General features: G+C 48.9%; 1 protein-coding gene across 2 annotated transcripts in view; it reads left to right on the forward strand.

The window, feature by feature from the left end:
• ano2b (anoctamin 2b) overlaps positions 1–17229 on the forward strand; it is a 94070-nt gene extending 76841 nt beyond the window's left edge. For both annotated transcript variants that reach the window (XM_085769861.1, XM_085769862.1), the window contains 2 exons: positions 6391–6496; positions 15788–17229. In XM_085769861.1, the coding sequence (XP_085625987.1) occupies positions 6391–6496; positions 15788–16174 (493 nt within the window). In that variant the 3' untranslated portion in view covers positions 16175–17229. The remainder of the gene's footprint in view (positions 1–6390; positions 6497–15787) is intronic.
• Positions 17230–17533: the final 304 nt, after the last annotated feature.

Raw genomic sequence — 17533 nt, forward strand, 5'->3', positions numbered from 1 at the left:
ACCATTGGGATGTATAATAATATACATTACACACTTTACAAAGTTAGAACAATTCCAAATATTGACATACATGCCTATCTTTGAAAGATGTGTATGTTTATTTATGTATATACAGTACAATATGATACATGAATAAATGTATATCCACCTCAAAATCTGCCAGTCCATGTTGATAATATAAACAATGGAGTCCAAAAGATACTTTCCCAGAATGTGAAGACAGATGTGAAGTTTATTCAAAGTTCATCAGAAAATGATGAACATGCTTTTTCTATTTTTGTTAAAGGGACAACGAGGAAGTTTCTATTTGGTTATAAAAAAGTCTCACATTAATGTGGATGAATCTACGCTACCCACACTTGTTAATGGCTCCATTTTCGATAAATATATTGTTTTGTCTCTATCGTTATTTTGTTATTTTAATTAATGGTGGAAATGCTGGGTGAGCCGACCAGTGATTCCTTACTTTCGGTTTCGCGGACGCTGCCCGGCGGGTCATGAGAATAACACCGCCGAATTGCCGTTTATGGTCGGAACTACGACGGTATGTGATCGTCTTCGAACCTCTGACTTTCATTGTTGATGAATGAAAACATTTGTGGCAAGACGTCCGTCTTGCGCCGGTCCAAGAATTTCACCGTGCGCGCGGAGGCTCATGATAAATGTAGTATGAGCTTTCCAAAACTCCTCATTGTCCCTTTAAATGTTGTTTTAGTAAACTTCAATGTTCACATGGTTTTGAAAAAAAAAAAAAAAAAAACTCATACAGATTTTCAAAAATACGTATAAAATAGACAAATCCCACGTTATAAACTCATATTGTCTCATATCCTGGGGCTGTATATATATTCTAATTATATAGGTTACATATCTGGAAACACCTCCAAAGGGATAAACTGTATATGTGATGTATTGGAGCTGATGCAGCTGCAAACGTGTTTTCTGCTGAGGAGCTGACTTTGACTGAATCCTGCTGTGTTCATTTGTGTTTCCATATGAGCGACTGCACCCAAAGACTTCCATTCTAAATAAACCTTGGAGTGGAACATAGGGTGAGACCCCTGCCTATGTTATGTAGGAGTGATCACATACAGCAGGAAACTGGGCTTGGCTGTGTACCAGGTCGTCTCATTAGTGTGTGTATGTTGTTGAAACCAGATGTTTGTCCATACATGATAATCCTCTTGATTCTTGTTGAGAGCAGATACACACACACATTACCAAACATGTAGACATCATTTACTCTGTTCTCTGTTGTTCGCACATTGAGCAGCTCTAGTCATTTTCACTTTTACAGCCTCACACTCCGGTCTGCACCACTCCTGCAGACTATGCACTTCACACAAGCACACACAATAGCCATTCTTGAGTCAGCTGGCTTTGTTCAGAGCAGCGGCCTGCCAGTGGCAAATAAAGTTTTATTTTAGACAAAGTGGAACCAAAACTTGACCCAATTTTTTATAAATAAACAAGTTTAGAAATGTTTCCATTCATGCACTGAATGTGTGTTGGACTAAATAAGAGCACAACCTCAATTTGCTTAGACAAATAAAATCTCTTTTTATCTTGTGCCGTGAATTAAACATTTTCTTTTCTTGGCTTCTTTCTCTTGTTCTTTTTCTCCAGTCAGTTTCTTCTCATTCCTCTGCCTCTTTTCCTCCCACCATCTCTCATTCTCCTCTTGTCTCTCCCTCTTTTCTCCGTCTTCAGTCTGAGTATGCCGCCCATTAGCTCAACATGTGGTTCCAGTTTTGGGCTTTTAGTTTGACCAGCACAGTAAAGCGTGTTTACTACAAAGAAAAACAAAGGAACAGAATCCTTATAAAGTTTACTGCGCTTTGAGGCAGGTACCAAGCTGAGTGGAGGAGTGGTGTGTTGTAATCAGCCTGTGTCTCATAATAAATCCGTTTGGAAATAACAGCTGAGGAGGAAAGTTGATCTGAGTTGGGTCCAAGAGTCTGCAATCACCTATCACTCAGATGCTAACCTTGTTAACCGCCTTATTTCAACCTCACTGGTCTATATAAGCACCGCAAAAACATTTGTTCCCCCTCTCTGCCGGCAGAGGTCATTGCAGAGCTGGTACTGTGGAGCAGACTCTGTTCTCTATAGTAGAGTTGAGAATACTTTATTCATCCCGAGGAGGGAAATTCATATTAGTGTAGTAGCTCACACGACAATGACACAAAAAAGAAAGAAAGATGGAGCAGGGTCGCCGGATGGAGCAGGGCCGCCGGATGAAGCAGGAACCGCTGGGTGGAGCAGGAACCGCCGGGTGGAGCAGGAACCGCCGGGTGATGCAGGAACCGCCGGATGGAGCAGGAACCGCCGGGTGGAGCAGGAACCGCCGGATGGAGCAGGAACCGCCGGGTGGAGCAGGGCCGCCGGGTGGAGCAGGAACCGCCGGGTGGAGCAGGAACCGCCGGATGGAGCAGGAACCGCCGGGTGGAGCAGGGCCGCCGGGTGGAGCAGGAACCGCCGGGTGGAGCAGGGCCGCCGGGTGGAGCAGGACCGATGGTGAAGAGGCAGCTGGGTGGATCAGGATCATTGGTGGAGGGGCCAAATCATTTTGCTTATCTGCCCCACTACTATATTCCTCCATCTTGCAGCAAGGAGAGAGGAGCCGTCCACCACCGCTGCTTTCCTGGTCAGTCAAGGTGCCATGAAGTGGATGATCCAGGCCGTCCAGAATTGCCTCCTCCTTCTTCAGTGCTCTAGTGCCTCAGGATGTTTAGTCTGTATCCTAGCAACAACTTCATGGAGAACTTCAGATGGACCTTAAGCGGTTGCCATTAGGTGGGATGTACACAAGTGTTGTTATGATTCGAAAAAATAAAATAAATGTCTACTTTCTGAGTCTTCACCAATATCTCCAGCTCTTCATCACTCTTGTTGGGCAGAGAGTTGATATTTCCAATGATGACTGACCTCAGAAAGGACTGATAGGACATCTCCACCTCCAAGCCTTTAACTTAGCACTAGCAGCAGCACAACAACCACCACAAAAGCACCTCTTCAGATCATCTGAGGACAGGATGGTGGTGTCCTCCAGATCTGTCCATTTTCAATGAAAGAAGCTCATCTCTGAAGAATCTCTTCTCCCCAGAGAAGCATCCATCAGTAGATAACAAAAAACACAACAAAAATAAAGCAAATGTTGAGTAAAAACTCAAAAACTCAGAGCTACCAGACTTTGCTGCTCCCAGTTGAAGCGCATGTTCTATAATCACACTCTGCAGCAACGGGCGACCTTTGTTTGGATATAAAGAAGGACGTAGTCTCCAGATGTCAACCACAGGTGTGAAGACCTTTGAAAAACGGATTTAGAGGTCATGTGTATGGACCTGGATCAATAACTGTGGCAACCATTCACTCCTGTTAGCATCGTTAGCAAAGCTAGGCTTCCTTGTCATGTTGGTGGAAAGCTAACCTGAGGATAATTCACCATTTAGCTAAATAACAAGTTAAAAGACTAAGCTAATTTAATGGTTGTAATGGTTATGATTTTAGTAAGACTTAAAGTGAAATTCCGGCGTAAGTGTAAACCATGGTCAAACACACCGTAACACCGAGTTAGACCCCCCCTCGAGAGATCAATTTGCCCGACCGCTACATTCACGAGATCCACCAACTTCAGCAAATACCGCAATATCGCCACACACGGCGCTGTCCGGATCCACTGTCTGACCGCAACCAAAACGCCACCATTTGCCCAAAATAATGCTCAGAACTGCACCAAATGTCATCAATAGCAGGGTTGCCAACTCTCACGCATCTGGCGTGTGTCACACGCTTTTAGGTCCTGTCTCACGCTCTCACGCCACTCAAACAATTCTCACGCCAAAATCAAGCGATTTGGAAAAAATTTAAAGCAAGCTTTGGCACTCATCAATAGGCTCTCTGATTGGTGTGCGCGATGCTTATCCGCGTGTCGATTGGACGGCTGCTCAAGCCTGTGATCACAGCACAGTAGGACGGGGAGTTGTCGATCCGCGACCCCCCCACCCCTCCCCCAACAGCGGCACGGTGCTGAAGCCTGGACCCGACTTGGTCCGAATCCGATGGCCAAAAAAAAGAGGGAGAGCGCGAAGCCCGAGACACAACCTGACCTGACCGAGTTATGTTTTCAGACTGAACGCGGCTCGAACTGACGCCTGCGGTCGGGCTGTTGGGCCAGTCCGTTGAAAACTATAAAATCAAGATGCAGACTGGGTAGCACAAAGTACAGCCAGGCAGCTCAGTCCAGAGAGCAGAGGAGAGAGAGACAGCGCAGCAACAGGTGTGTGTGTGTGTACGTGTGTGTACGTGTGTGCGCACGTGTGTGCGCAACTGCGCATGCATGCACGTGGGCTATACCTGCAAACTCCGAATGGGTATGTAGAATGTTTATTACAGAAGAGAAACACACATTTCAGGACCTGACTTGTATCATCAGGCTGTAGCCTAATAGAAGACTGAAAATCACTGGACATGTCTGTTCTGTCCTTTCATATATTAATAGGCTCAATAGGCTGGTCCAGGCCAAAAGCCAGAGCTCCCCACTAGACCAGTTTCATACACTCCAGCCATACAATGATAGGAACCACAGATCTGCTTTTTTCCCTCTTATCTGAAGCAAATGTTGTGTTTTCCCTTTATTTTCTTCTCAGAGTACACCAGAATGCTTCAAATACATGTTAAAATCACAATTTTTTTCTGGGGGGGTGCCCCCAGACCCCCCTAGAGGGATACATTTTGTCACCTATTACACCTCCTACTCAGTTTGCAGGTATAGTGTGTGTGTGTGCGTGTGTGTGTGTGTGTGTGTGTGTGTGAGAGAGAGAGAGAGAGAGAGAGAGAGAGAGAGAGAGAGAGACAGAGAGAAAAACTACAATAAACATTACTATTATTATTATTATTATAGACAGCACCCCCCCCCGCCAACAGAATCTCACTCCAGCCCAGAACCAAAAGTTGGCAACCCTGTCAATAGTACACACAGGGTCCCAGCACGTAGTACGAGTTGTCAAACATCTGCTAGCTTTGCCTGTTTTCTTTAGCAAGGAGATGCAACTCAACTCACCTACTTCTCCTCCGGGAGCGGCTCGTTGGTGAGGAAGCCCTGACGAGTCGATCACCGAGTGCACCGGAGTTCCGCAGCTCAATCAACAATTACCTCATGGAAATACAATCAGAGTTTTTTTTATTTTTATCTTGCATATCACTTTATAACTATTATTATCGAGTGCTGGCCACGATATAGGCGCAAATGAGCATTTTTAAGAGCTGCGGAACTCCGGTGCACTCGGTGATCGACTCGTCAGGGCTTCCTCACCAACGAGCGGCTCCCGGAGGAGAAGTAGGTGAGTTGAGTTGCATCTCCTTGCTAAAGAAAACAGGCAAAGCTAGCAGATGTTTGACAACTCGTACTACGTGCTGGGACCCTGTGTGTACTATTGATGACATTTGGTGCAGTTCTGAGCATTATTTTGGGCAAATGGTGGCGTTTTGGTTGCGGTCAGACAGTGGATCCGGACAGCGCCGTGTGTGGCGATATTGCGGTATTTGCTGAAGTTGGTGGATCTCGTGAATGTAGCGGTCGGGCAAATTGATCTCTCGAGGGGGGGTCTAACTCGGTGTTACGGTGTGTTTGACCATGGTTTACACTTACGCCGGAATTTCACTTTAAGGTAAAACTGTAATGAATGGAAAATATAATATGAAAGACACATTAAAGGGAGAACAAGGAGTTTGTATTTGGTTATAAAAAAGTCTCATATTAATGTGGATGAATCTACGTTACCCACACTTGTTAGTGGGTCCATTTTCGATAAATATCGTATTCATCATCATCATCATCATTTTGTTATTATTATTTAGTGGTCGGCTCGCCCAGCATTTCCTATTTCAGGTTTCGCGGACGCTGCCCGGCAGGTCATGGGAATAATGCTGCCGAATTGCCGTTATGGTCGGAACTACGACGGTATCTGATCGTCTGCGAACCTCCGACTTTCATTCTTGATGAATGAAAACATTCTTAGCAAATGTTTTCACTTTCGTCCGTCTTGCGCGGGTCCAATTTTTGTTTAAAATGTATTATTTACCTCATATAACATGTTGAGAAATGCACTTTAAGTTACATTCTGAAACGTAAACTAATAAGGAGGAAATTAACTGGAGCTGCAGAGACCAAAACCTTTTTCCCCAGGCTGGACATTTTAACATGGGAGTCTATTGGCCCTTTGAACACTACACAGTTACGGCTCCACTCGACTCGGCTCTACTCGGGTTTTGGTAATTTTCCATTACAGCTGAGTACTTCATACAGTAGTACCTCTTCAATAGGGTCGTCATAGCGCGGCTGCTACGGTCGCTCCATCTAACTCCTCTTCCTTGTGTGTTTTGTTGCAGGTACAAAGACTACAGGGAACCACCTTGGTCTCTAGATGCGTACCACTACTCCAAACAGTACTGGTGTGTCCTGGCTGCAAGACTGGCTTTTGTCATACTGTTCCAGGTGTGAGCTCATTGTTTTTGTTTGTTTTTGCTAATTCTAAATTCAATTAGCAGACTGACAGAAATACTCAGAATGAAGCAAATTATTAATAAATTACTTACATAATGGTCTTTAACAGTTTCACACACATGTTCAGGCTTTTTACAGTTCATGAGCAACAACGCAGAATTGCACAGTTTTGCATCTGCAGGTTTCAAATGTGTCGCTCTACTTCCCATTTTATTGTGTGCAGGTGTATGGCTTAAATTTTTGTGATGAAAACATAGATTAAGTAATTGCTCATGCATGTAGTGTGTGGGCCAGTCATTTCTTTTTAAGTGGATCACACCGTTCTCTCATTATGGTCAAGGTCAGTCACTGACCAGCTCATTATTGTCTTTCGGCCTCATACCTCATGTGTCCACCACATGTCTTTGAACAGCAGAGCTGCTGGACAAGTTTCCCTTCATTACTGCAGATAGATCATTCTACTTCCTCAGTGTCAAACACTTTACAGTGGATGGCAAGTTTCTGGATCAGAGGTTTCCCACACTCCCAGTGCAATATGAAGCAGAGACAGTGTGTGAGCTGAAATGGATAGGTGCCCAGTCAATAACTATATATATATTTTTTTTTTAAAATAAGCATTACTTTCTCTTTTCACTGATGTCATCATCTCAATGTGAAAAAATGCCCATAAAAAGGCGTTCTTGAATTCAGGGTTTAGTATCCGCCCAAAGACGAACCAATGTGTATGTGCAGGTGGATAAAACCAGTGAGCTACTGATTAGTGGAGGACCCACTCAACCTGACCCCCTTAAGAAATATACATGAAAAACTACGCTCGAGTTGTAGCACATGTTATATCTCACACAGGCTTCGCCCTCTACTGGACTCTATGGGTATATCTCTCCTCCAATCGCGTACGCGCGATGGCCCACTGAAATTTGCATGTACGTAGCCGGCCAGTATGGCGTGCCTACCTTTCCCGCCCTTAGCGGGCTATATAAGCAGATGCACCGCCAGCTGCCCTCATTCCTTTTTACTTCAGCGTCGGCGAGTGCCCACTGTCACACTAGCTCCAAGGATGGAGTCGCCGCTTCAGGAACAACGCAACTGCCCGGCCTGCCCTAACGGCATCATCGCGCCGGCAGACCCACATCTTCTCTGCTTCGAGTGCCTCGGGAGGAAGCACGCCACCGCCGGGCTGGAGCAGCGCCCGGCCTGCCCGTGCTGCCGAGACATCCCCCGGGTTCGCCGCCAGCAGCGAGCGGACTACTTCACCGGCGGTGAAGCTCTTCTCACCCTGTCTCCTGATGGCAGTGAGGAGGAAGAGCGGGAGTCGGAGGACGACGCCATGGAGGAGGAGGATGCCGCTCCAGCGTACACCACCTCCACGCCGCCTGATGAAGCTTCGCCGCCCAGACCCGCCTCAGCTTCTGCTGCAGATGCGCCGCCGCTACGAGACGAGGAGGATGAACTCTCCCTCTCCGCCGGCTCGACGGTGTTTGGCGCCGCTTCTATCAAGCTCGACTTCCCGAGAGTCATTGACGACTGCAGCGGAGTGTGTCGGGCTTCCCCTGCCCCCCCCGCTGCCCCCGAAGCCGTGAGCCGCCTCCGCCAGGGGTTCTACGGCCCGGCTCAACCACCCAGCCCGTGTTCGTCTCCCCAGCGCTTCCCGACATCTGGCTATGCGTGAAGGCGTCTTGGCAGGAGCCGCTGAGGACCAAGGCGACAGTCACGGGGATGGCGCCTTTCCTGCGTGTGCAGGGCGAGACGGAGACTGTGTTCCCCGGTGTGCCCCCGCTCGAAGAAGCTCTGGCAGCGCTCATTATCCCACACTCAGCCGGCTGGTCAGGGCACAGAAAGCCACTACCACCGCTGCAGCAGGATAAGGACACGCTGGAATATTTTGACAAGATATTCCAGCTGGGCGCGCAACTAGCAGCAGCAGCTAACAACCTCGGTGTGCTTGGGTGTAGCAGCGGCGGCTTCACTCCCGCGCGACGCCCCCCCTTCCCCTGACACTATGGAGTTTCTCGACCGGACCATCGGTCAGATGAACAACCTCATACAGGGAGTTGGCTACTGCTGCCGGACGAGTGATGTCACTGTCGGTCGTCGGCTCTCGCCACGTCTGGCTAGGTCTCACCGCCCTCCCCCAGAAGGGGACCCGAGAGGATCTTTGGTTGCACCGGTCTCTACTGATGGTCTCTTTGGCTCCCCTCACTACGGTGACGCAGCGGCTTAAAGAGGCTGGAGGAGGAAAAGGCGCAGCTGAGCCGTCATCTACCGCTCGCTGTCGCCGCGCCAAGCAGAAGGGAGGAGGTCAAGCTGCCCCGCCGCAACGCCACGGCGAGGCGGAGAGATCGCCGCCAGCGAAGAGGCTTCTCTCCGCGGCGGATCCCCCAGCTGACCCACAAGCCAGCCCCAGCGGGCCCGCCTCAGCAACGCCCCGCACGGACCCCAGCGCGTCTCGTTCCCGCGGCGGCTCGCAGCACACCCAGGCCGAAGCTGTCCTGGGGCACACAGCGACCAAAGTGACAGTTAACGGGAGGGACGGCACCGGCAGACTGCCTCGCCGCCCTCCCTCATTGTTCATATGGTTCTGTATGTTCTGCTTGTGTTCACTGTTCTGTGGATGTGAAAAATGTTTTTATTAAAACATGTTACTCCACTAACAGAGCAAAATTTCCCCCTCCCACCTCCACCATGCTCCCCGCTTGCCGCGCAGCCCCGGCCGGCCGGTGTAGTCACCGCTACACCGTCGGTCAGGCTGCCGGTGGCTTGTGTTTACACCGTCACATCCCCGCAGCGGGCCCGGCAAGCAAGGCCCCCCGGTCACGGTTTCACAAGCACACTCACACAACACACCCTCTACCGTCCCCGTTGTGGAGACGCGGTAGAGCGGAAGCACCGTTGTCAACCGGGTAAAAGCTACCGTTGTCCCTCTCTATTGAGCGCTACAACCGGCGAGGCTGCACAAGAAAACATCGCTCCCCACTGGTTGTAGTGACCACACAGGTTAGCCCCGCGCGCTGCTAGCCGACACCGTGTCACTTCCACGGTAGGTCCGGCTCAGCGTGTTGACCGGCTGACGAGCGATGATTGTCACGCCGAGCTAACGGCTACAGCGGTAACAAGCATCGTTCACAGCAGCTGCACGGCAGGGCTGTGTTTCCGGACAATGAGGACGGCTGCTTCACGCTCGTTTAAACCCGCGCCGCTCCAGTGAAGCGGCCGGGCTAACACGAACTGTCTCCCGGTAAACAGCAGTGGAGCGGCCAACGTGTCTGACCGCTCTGGTCCTGTGGCTGTTATTTCCACGGGCGGATCTAACAGCAGCAGGGACGTCATGACGGCGAGGTGCCGGGCGGCGGTGGTGCGTTCAGGTGACACCACGCCGGCTCGGACAACAGAGATGCGTTCACGGACGGCCCGCGAGCTCGGACAACGGGCTGGTGCGTTCAGGGACGACTCAGCCCTTTCACAGAGGGCCCCCCATGGGCCAAACTCCCGTTTTATGGCGGGTTTGGCGGCGGAGAGGGCCGAAATTGTGTACCACAGCTTTCTAGAAGCTGCTCCACAGCTGTTCGCGCGTCCTCTCACGTGTTTTTACAAAGCATGGCAGAGCAGCTGCGTACTGACAGACTGGCTGGACAGGACCCTCAGACTAGGATATTCTCTCCAGTTCTGCGGGCTCCCCCAGCGTTCAGGGGATACAAGAGATGAATCTATCCTCTCAACAAGAGATAGAGTTCCTCGAAGGGGAAATTCAGGACCTGCTATCAAAACAGGCCGTGTCAATTGTCCCTCTTCACGACAAGGAACGAGGTTTTTACTCCCCATACTTTTTGGTTCCCAAAAAGACAGGGGGCTACAGACCCATCCTGGACCTCCGTGCCCTGAACACACGTATCGGTCGCAAAACGTTCCGCATGCTAACCACAAGGAGGCTGCTGGAACTCGTCCAACCAGGCGATTGGTTTCTCAACCATCGACTTGAAGGACGCTTATTTTCACGTCGAGGTGGCACCAAAACACAGGAAGTTCCTGCGTTTTGCATTCCAGGGAACAGCCTACGAATACAACAGGCTGCCATTTGGCTATTCCCTGGCCCCTCGTACGTTCAGCAAATGTTGTGGACGCAGCGCTACAACCGCTGCGCAGCCAGGGGATGAGGGTCTTCTTTTATCTGGACGAACCTCATCGTGATGGCCAGGTCCAAACAATGGGCCATTTTTCACACAGTTCAGTTGATACTTCACCTGACCAAGTTGGGTTTTGCCATCAACTGGAAGAAGAGCAACCCCCAACCAAACCAGCGGGCCGAATACTTGGGGATTGTGCTTCGACTCTGTCAGCCTGAGAGCCACTCTGTCGGAGTCCAGAACGGACAGCCCTACAGCAGGAGGTTCTCAAGCTGCAACAGGGTCCACGTGTCACAGCCTTGACCGTCATGCAAGCACTGGGGCACATGGCAGCAGCTCACCCGGTGGTTCCACTAGGACTGCTGCACATGCGTCGCCTGCAGAGATGGTTCGCCAGCCTACGCTTAGACCTCAAGAGGCAGAAGTTTCGGCTGCTGACGGTCCCCCCAACAGTGCGGGGCAACCTGCAGTACTGGGGGTCCCCACGACATTTGTTGACCGGGACACCACTAGGACGAGTGACCTCGTATACGTCGGTGTTCACGGACGCCTCCCTGATGGGGTGGGGAGGCACCTGCCTGGGGAGGGCGATAGGTGGTGTGTGGCCTCCGGGGGAGGACCGCCACATCAACCTCCTCGAGTTACAGGCAGTGTTCCTGGTTCTCCAACACTTCAGTCACCTGTTAAGGGGGAGACACGTGTTGGTGAGGACCGACAATCGCACCACAGTCGCTTACATCAACAGACAGGGCGGTGTACATTCCGCTGCCCTGTTAGCGATGGCGGAGAACCTGTGGTCATGGGCTTCAGAGCACCTACTATCTCTGAGAGCCCTCCACGTTCAGGAATCGAGAACAGGGGGGCCGACCTCATGTCAAGGGGCGGCCCCCTGGAAGACGAGTGGAGGACTGCAACCAGAGTGGTACAGCAGATCTGGACACGATTCGGGGAGGGCAACGGTGGACCTGTTTGCCAACAGGTCGAAACACCCACTGCCCCCATTGGTTCTCCCTGAGCCCGCAAGACCATCCACCCTTGGGGGTGGACGCGTTTGCACACGCTCCATGGCCAAGAGGGCTACTTTATGCCTTCCCCCCCTCCGTCTCATCCCCCAGCTACTGGAGAGAGTGAGAGTGGAGCGGCTGGAGGGTCATTCTGGTGGCTCCCGACCGGCGGTCGGCTCCGTGGTACGCAAGAGCTGACCACAATGATGGCGGGCCCCACCATGGCCCATTCCCCAAATCCGGGGGGCGCTGTCACAGGAGGCAGGCGCAATACAGGCGCTGCCGATCCTGGGCCAGTCGCTTCAAGCCTGGGCCCTGAAAGGGACAGGTTAATTGCGGACTGGGCTGACTGCGCAGGTGGTGAAAACCATCCAAGCGGCTAGGGCTGGATCCACCATTGCCTGTTACAGGGCTAAGTGGTTAGGTTTCCAGCATTGGTGCGAAGAGAGGGAAGTGGGACCCACTGACATGCTCAGTGGGAGACACTCTTTCCTTTCTACAGCTTTGGTTGATAGAGGGCTGTCTCACGCGACTGTTAAGGTTTACGCTGCAGCCATCTCATCATGCCATGAAGGGTTGGGCGGAGGTCCAGTCTTCGCCCACCCTCTGGTTTAAAACGGTTCCTGCAGGGGGTCAGAAGGCTGACGACCAGTGGTACGCACTTCTGTACCACAGTGGGAATTGCCACTGGTACTCGAGGCCCTCACAAGGGACCCCTATGAGCCTTTGGAACGCTCCTCCTTAAAGGTGTTGTCGTTCAAGACAGCGTTGCTTCTTGCTTTGACGTCAGCCAAGAGAGTGAGCGAATTGTGTGCCCTGTCAGTCCACCCGAGTTGTTTACTCCTTCGCGGGGACCGCAGTGGTGCCATCCATTAAACCGAACCCCTCTTTCTTCCTAGAACATAAGGAGCTCATTTCGGTCCAGAATCATCCAGTTGGAGGCTTTTCACCCTCCCCGCATGAGGATTCGAGGGAGGCGAAACTGCATCTCCTATGCCTCTGTGCGCGTTGACATACTATGTCGAACCGAACAGCCACTGTCAGGAACACCGACCAGTTGTTTTGTGTGTTATGGTGACGGGACGGCTGGCAGAGCCCTGTCCAAGAAACGCTTGGCGAGGTGGCTGTGTGAATGCATCCTCTTCAGCCTACAGTCAAGCGTGTCGAGAACCGCCCACTGTGGTCCGGGCGCACTCCACAAGAAGTGTGGCGACGTCTACGGCCCTGTTCAGTGGTGCGAGTGTTGAGGACATATGTACGGCGGCATCGTGGTCTTCACCCTGCCCCGTTCATAAGGTTCTATCTCTTGGATGTATCAGGCTCCTTCTCCAGGTCTGTGCTCACTGTAGGGTCACAGGACATGTGAGAGGAAGGATGTGTCAAGTATTTAAAAACACTTGATCCCCACAGGGTGTCATGCACCTGCATTGGACTGTGCTCTGCTAGGACACTGTCAATGAGTGTGCGCAGGAGGTCTAGGGTTGAGACCTCCTGCGCGGTTAGACCACAACTTCACCCAGCCTAGTCAGGTGCTGCTAACTGGGATGAAGTTGGACCCGTTATCACTCCATACGGTGGTTAAGATTAATAAAGTGGTGACTGGGTCTTGGTACCTAACCGGTAGCTGGTGTGGTCAGTGGGCGGAGCCTCTCCCGCGGCAGGGAGTACATAAATCGGGGCTTCGCCTACTGTACCCATAGAGTCCAGTAGAGGGCGAAGCCTGTGTGAGATATAACGAAGGTTACGATATTGTAACCCTAGTTATATTAACACAGGCGGAGCCCTCTACTTAGGGCCCTGCCGCTCTTTCGCCTTACGCTGAAGTTTGGTGGAATGAGGGCAGCTGGCGGTGCATCTGCTTATATAGCCCGCTAAGGGCGGGAAAGGTAGGCACGCCATACTGGCCGGCTACGTACATGCAAATTTCAGTGGGCCATCGCGCGTACGCGATTGGAGGAGAGATATACCCATAGAGTCCAGTAGAGGGCTCCGCCTGTGTTAATATAACTAGGGTTACAATATCGTAACCTTCGTTACATTAGCCGATTTACATCCTCATAAACTCTGCTTCAAAATTTAGAGCAAGGTATGATTAAAAAAAAAAAAAGGTAGATGTGTCTTTTGATTATAAAGCAAGTCTTTAGTCCATAGAAAAATACACAGGCTGCCTGCAGACACTGAGCCTTGAGTGAGTGAGTCAGGACTTCTCTCAGCCACACCCCAAGCCCCTCCCACCTGGACCATCCATCCATTCCTGTAGGATTTAGTGGTGTTCAAACTTAACTTTTTTGCTCACTGGCCAACTGGCTAGTGAGCTTTAAAAATCTACTGGCCAGAAAGATTTTTTACTGGCCAAAAATTATGTATAGCTGTTTTGTATATTTTTCATTGTGTTGAACTGTTATAATACACTCATAAGCATTTTTAACACATATCATAGCTATTTGCATATTTTTGTGTGGAATAAAGGAGTCAAGTTTGCCTTTTTCCCCTAAAAGGTTTATTTTAGGGATGCATGGTTAACCGTTTAACCATTAACCTATAACCACACCTGCAAACGGGTCACCTTTTGGCTACAGTCACCTTTTTTATGTCAACCAGGGTAGTAGAAGTGAATGAAGAGGGTTTTAGTTTTGACCGAATAATACTATCAGTTATTTATTTATATATATTTATTTATTAGCTCCTTATGTCGTCAACTCATGGGGGCGTGTCGACATGTGCAGACATCCACTGCCTTCAGTCATATTATTTAGTAGCTAAAAGTTTCACAGGAGGACTGACACTGTGCACCGTGAAGGAAGATCAGACAATAAATGTAGCCTACACGGACATAGATGTGCATCACCTGTAATAACGGCGCTGCAATAAAAAAAAAAGACGTTGCAGCTCTCCTGCAGCTCCACAGAGGAGCTGCTGTTCCTCTCTCTTCAGTCTGGTGTTTGGCTGCACTTTCAATAAGAAAAGTTCCATATGAGCGCGATCAGCTGAGACAGAGCACAATGGATGTGGCATTGATCAGATATCGCAGCGCACATGTGTATTTAACGGCAAAAAAATTTTTTTTTTAAATGGAGCGATGTTTTTTTTTGCCGTTAAATAAACATGTGCGCTGTGATATCTGATCAATGCCACATGCATGGTGCTCTGTCTCAGCTGATCGCGCTCATATGGAACTTTTTTTATTGAAAGTGCAGCCAAACACCAGACTGAAGAGAGAGGAATACACACGTGCGCCGCGAGCGTTGTAATCGGTCATAAATCATTGCTATACGGCATGTTGTGAGCTTTAAGATCTGCAGGACACCGCCTCACAACCCAGGCGTCACAGCCGGGTCGGGAGGGACAGTAACAACAACAAAGTAGTTGGATTTTTTTTCACTCGCCAGAGTGGCCAGTCAGCCGGCTTCCTTTACTCGCCAAAGCATCAAAGTTAGTCGCCACTGGCGACTGGCGACCGCTAATTTTGAACCCTGGTGGTAACCCTTTAATTTACAGGCCGCTAATTACGATGATCAAGAAATAACAAGTTATTACGTCATAATGTCTAAATACAGTAACCTAGAAATAACTATTTGAAAGTAATGTTGAGAAAAATAGCCAAGAAATAACAATTGATTGTGTAGAAATAGCCCAGAAATAAGAGTCAAACGCAAGAACTTGGTGGAGAAAACTTTGGCCTTTCCCAAAAAATTCAAAGCATGAAGCATGTGTAATCTTTTGCCTTTATGAAAAACATGACATTACTTTGAAATTGACTGCTATATAGGCTATTTCTTGACATTACTACGCAAATGTTATTTGACATTATCATGTCATTAGAGGCCTGTATAGGTTACCGATTTAGTTTCTGTACCGTTCTGTAATCTGGAGCACCCAGAAAGCAACCAGTCAGAACCAACTAGAGCTCCAGAGAGAAGCTGAGAGAGGAGATGTAAAGCTACGCTGAGGTGATATTTGGCTCTTATATGTGATGGTTTATTATTCCTATTTTTTTTTTATATGTTATTACAGTACAGTACTGCTCAACATGGTTCATGTGTGTTGAGCATCTCTGCGCATTCAAGATTCTCTTGAAGATCTTGTAACTGTAACTTGTAACTTGAACCACCACCTGTCTCTACTCACCCATTTCTCCTCTTCGGCCCCGCCCCCAGAACCTGGTGATGTTCCTCAGCCTCGTGGTTGCCTGGGTGATCCCTGACGTCCCCAAAACAATCGTGGAGCAGCTCAAACGGGAGAAGAAGCTCCTGGTTGATGTCTTCTTGAGGGAAGAGAAAGAAAAATTCCAGCTCATCCAGAGCCTCTTCACCAAGGACACCCCCGCCCAGCCAGGTGGCCACGCTGCTGCCCCTCCAGAACAGGGCCTCCCCGTTCTGGGCCGCTACAGTACTCTACCCCCCGGCACCACCCAGGCCTCTGCTGAAGATGGAGGAGGAGGGCCGAGGGTGAGGTGCAGGGCCGCTAGCTTCAGCCAGTTCACAAGGAATGTTCCTCCGTTGCCTAGGAATGAAAATGAAAATGCCAGACACACGGCGGTGTGACATCACGTGCATCCATAGGGGTACCTCAGCTATGCCTCATGGCTGTGATCTGGTCCATATATACAGTATATTCTCCTGCCTGTGTCTCTTGTGTCCCGGTGTGTGTGACACAATGGAGCTGTGATTAAAAGCATCACAGCCTAACGCTAATGTGATGTTTTATTCATAGGTCACAGTGGTTGAATGTGCAGCGTCTACACTGGTCGAATGGGTTTGTATGTTGTTTCTATTCGCACTGACTGTTCACATGATGAAGTGTTATCATTTTTACTTTTTGGTAAAAATAAATTACTTAGCGAGGCGCACTAGCTTCATAGCGTAGAAAAGCAATAATTACTGTATTAGGCTGAACGGATGAAGACCACAAGAAGCTGAAAGAGACTGGAGTTGAAGACAGAACTATGAACTTATGAACACTTAATCAGCTTAAATGGAGTGATGGACATTGTGGTTCACTGCTAGTGTTAGGGACTGTCAGACATTTCCTTCTTTATGTGCTGATCTCTGTTTTCTTTGCTTTTAACAGAATTTGTAGCAGCAACATTCCGTATTGTCCATGCATTTCAGTGCACGGTGCTGAAAGTGTAGGAGCCTCATAAAAGGAAGTCTTAATGTTTTTCTTTTTCTTTCTTTTTTTTTTACTCCACTGATTCCACTTCAAAGAATTTAGGAGTCACTTTTAGTTGACCTCAGATTTTACTTCAATTGAATTGTCAGTCAACACACAGCTGCTCCTCATTGTTTTTCTACACCCCACCCTGCAGGTTGATGGATTAATGCAAATGCCAATGTGGCACATTGTTGTATGCCACTCAAATTCCAGTCCAAGCTACAGTTTTAGAATTAGATGAACTGCGAAGCATTTTCCTCTCAAGCACTTTTACATCAGTCTGAACAATCTCGTAACTAGACTTTATCAGCTTCCAACGCAAAGAGAAATCTGACTCTTTTATGGTTAATGGGAGTGTGCTACCAATAATCTGTTATTATTCCACAGAACAGAATAAAACACTTAACTAAATAGAAGATTGTACATAAAAGTAAACAGTGTCAATTGTTGGGAAACAAAGAAAATGCACCATGTGACTGAGCCACATCTTACTGTCTTGGTAATTGCAGCTGACATAGAGCTGTATTTTGCAGTTACTTAATAGCATTTATTCCTCTGCAAACTTACTGTTGCATAAATCAACAACTCTATATAATAACTTTTTTTTTGTTTTTTTTTTGCCATTGCTATATAGCTAACATCAGCATTAAACAGCTCTTTGCTCACCAGTTTAAGAAAACTTGTTCATGCCTTTACTCACCAACAGCTGTCTCCAGTGGTGGAAACAAACACCAACGTTAACTCTATCA

This window comes from Trachurus japonicus, chromosome 23 (assembly GCF_045865225.1).
Source record: "Trachurus japonicus isolate A0001 chromosome 23, Traja_1.0".
In the NCBI taxonomy this organism is placed as follows: Eukaryota; Metazoa; Chordata; class Actinopteri; order Carangiformes; family Carangidae; genus Trachurus; species Trachurus japonicus.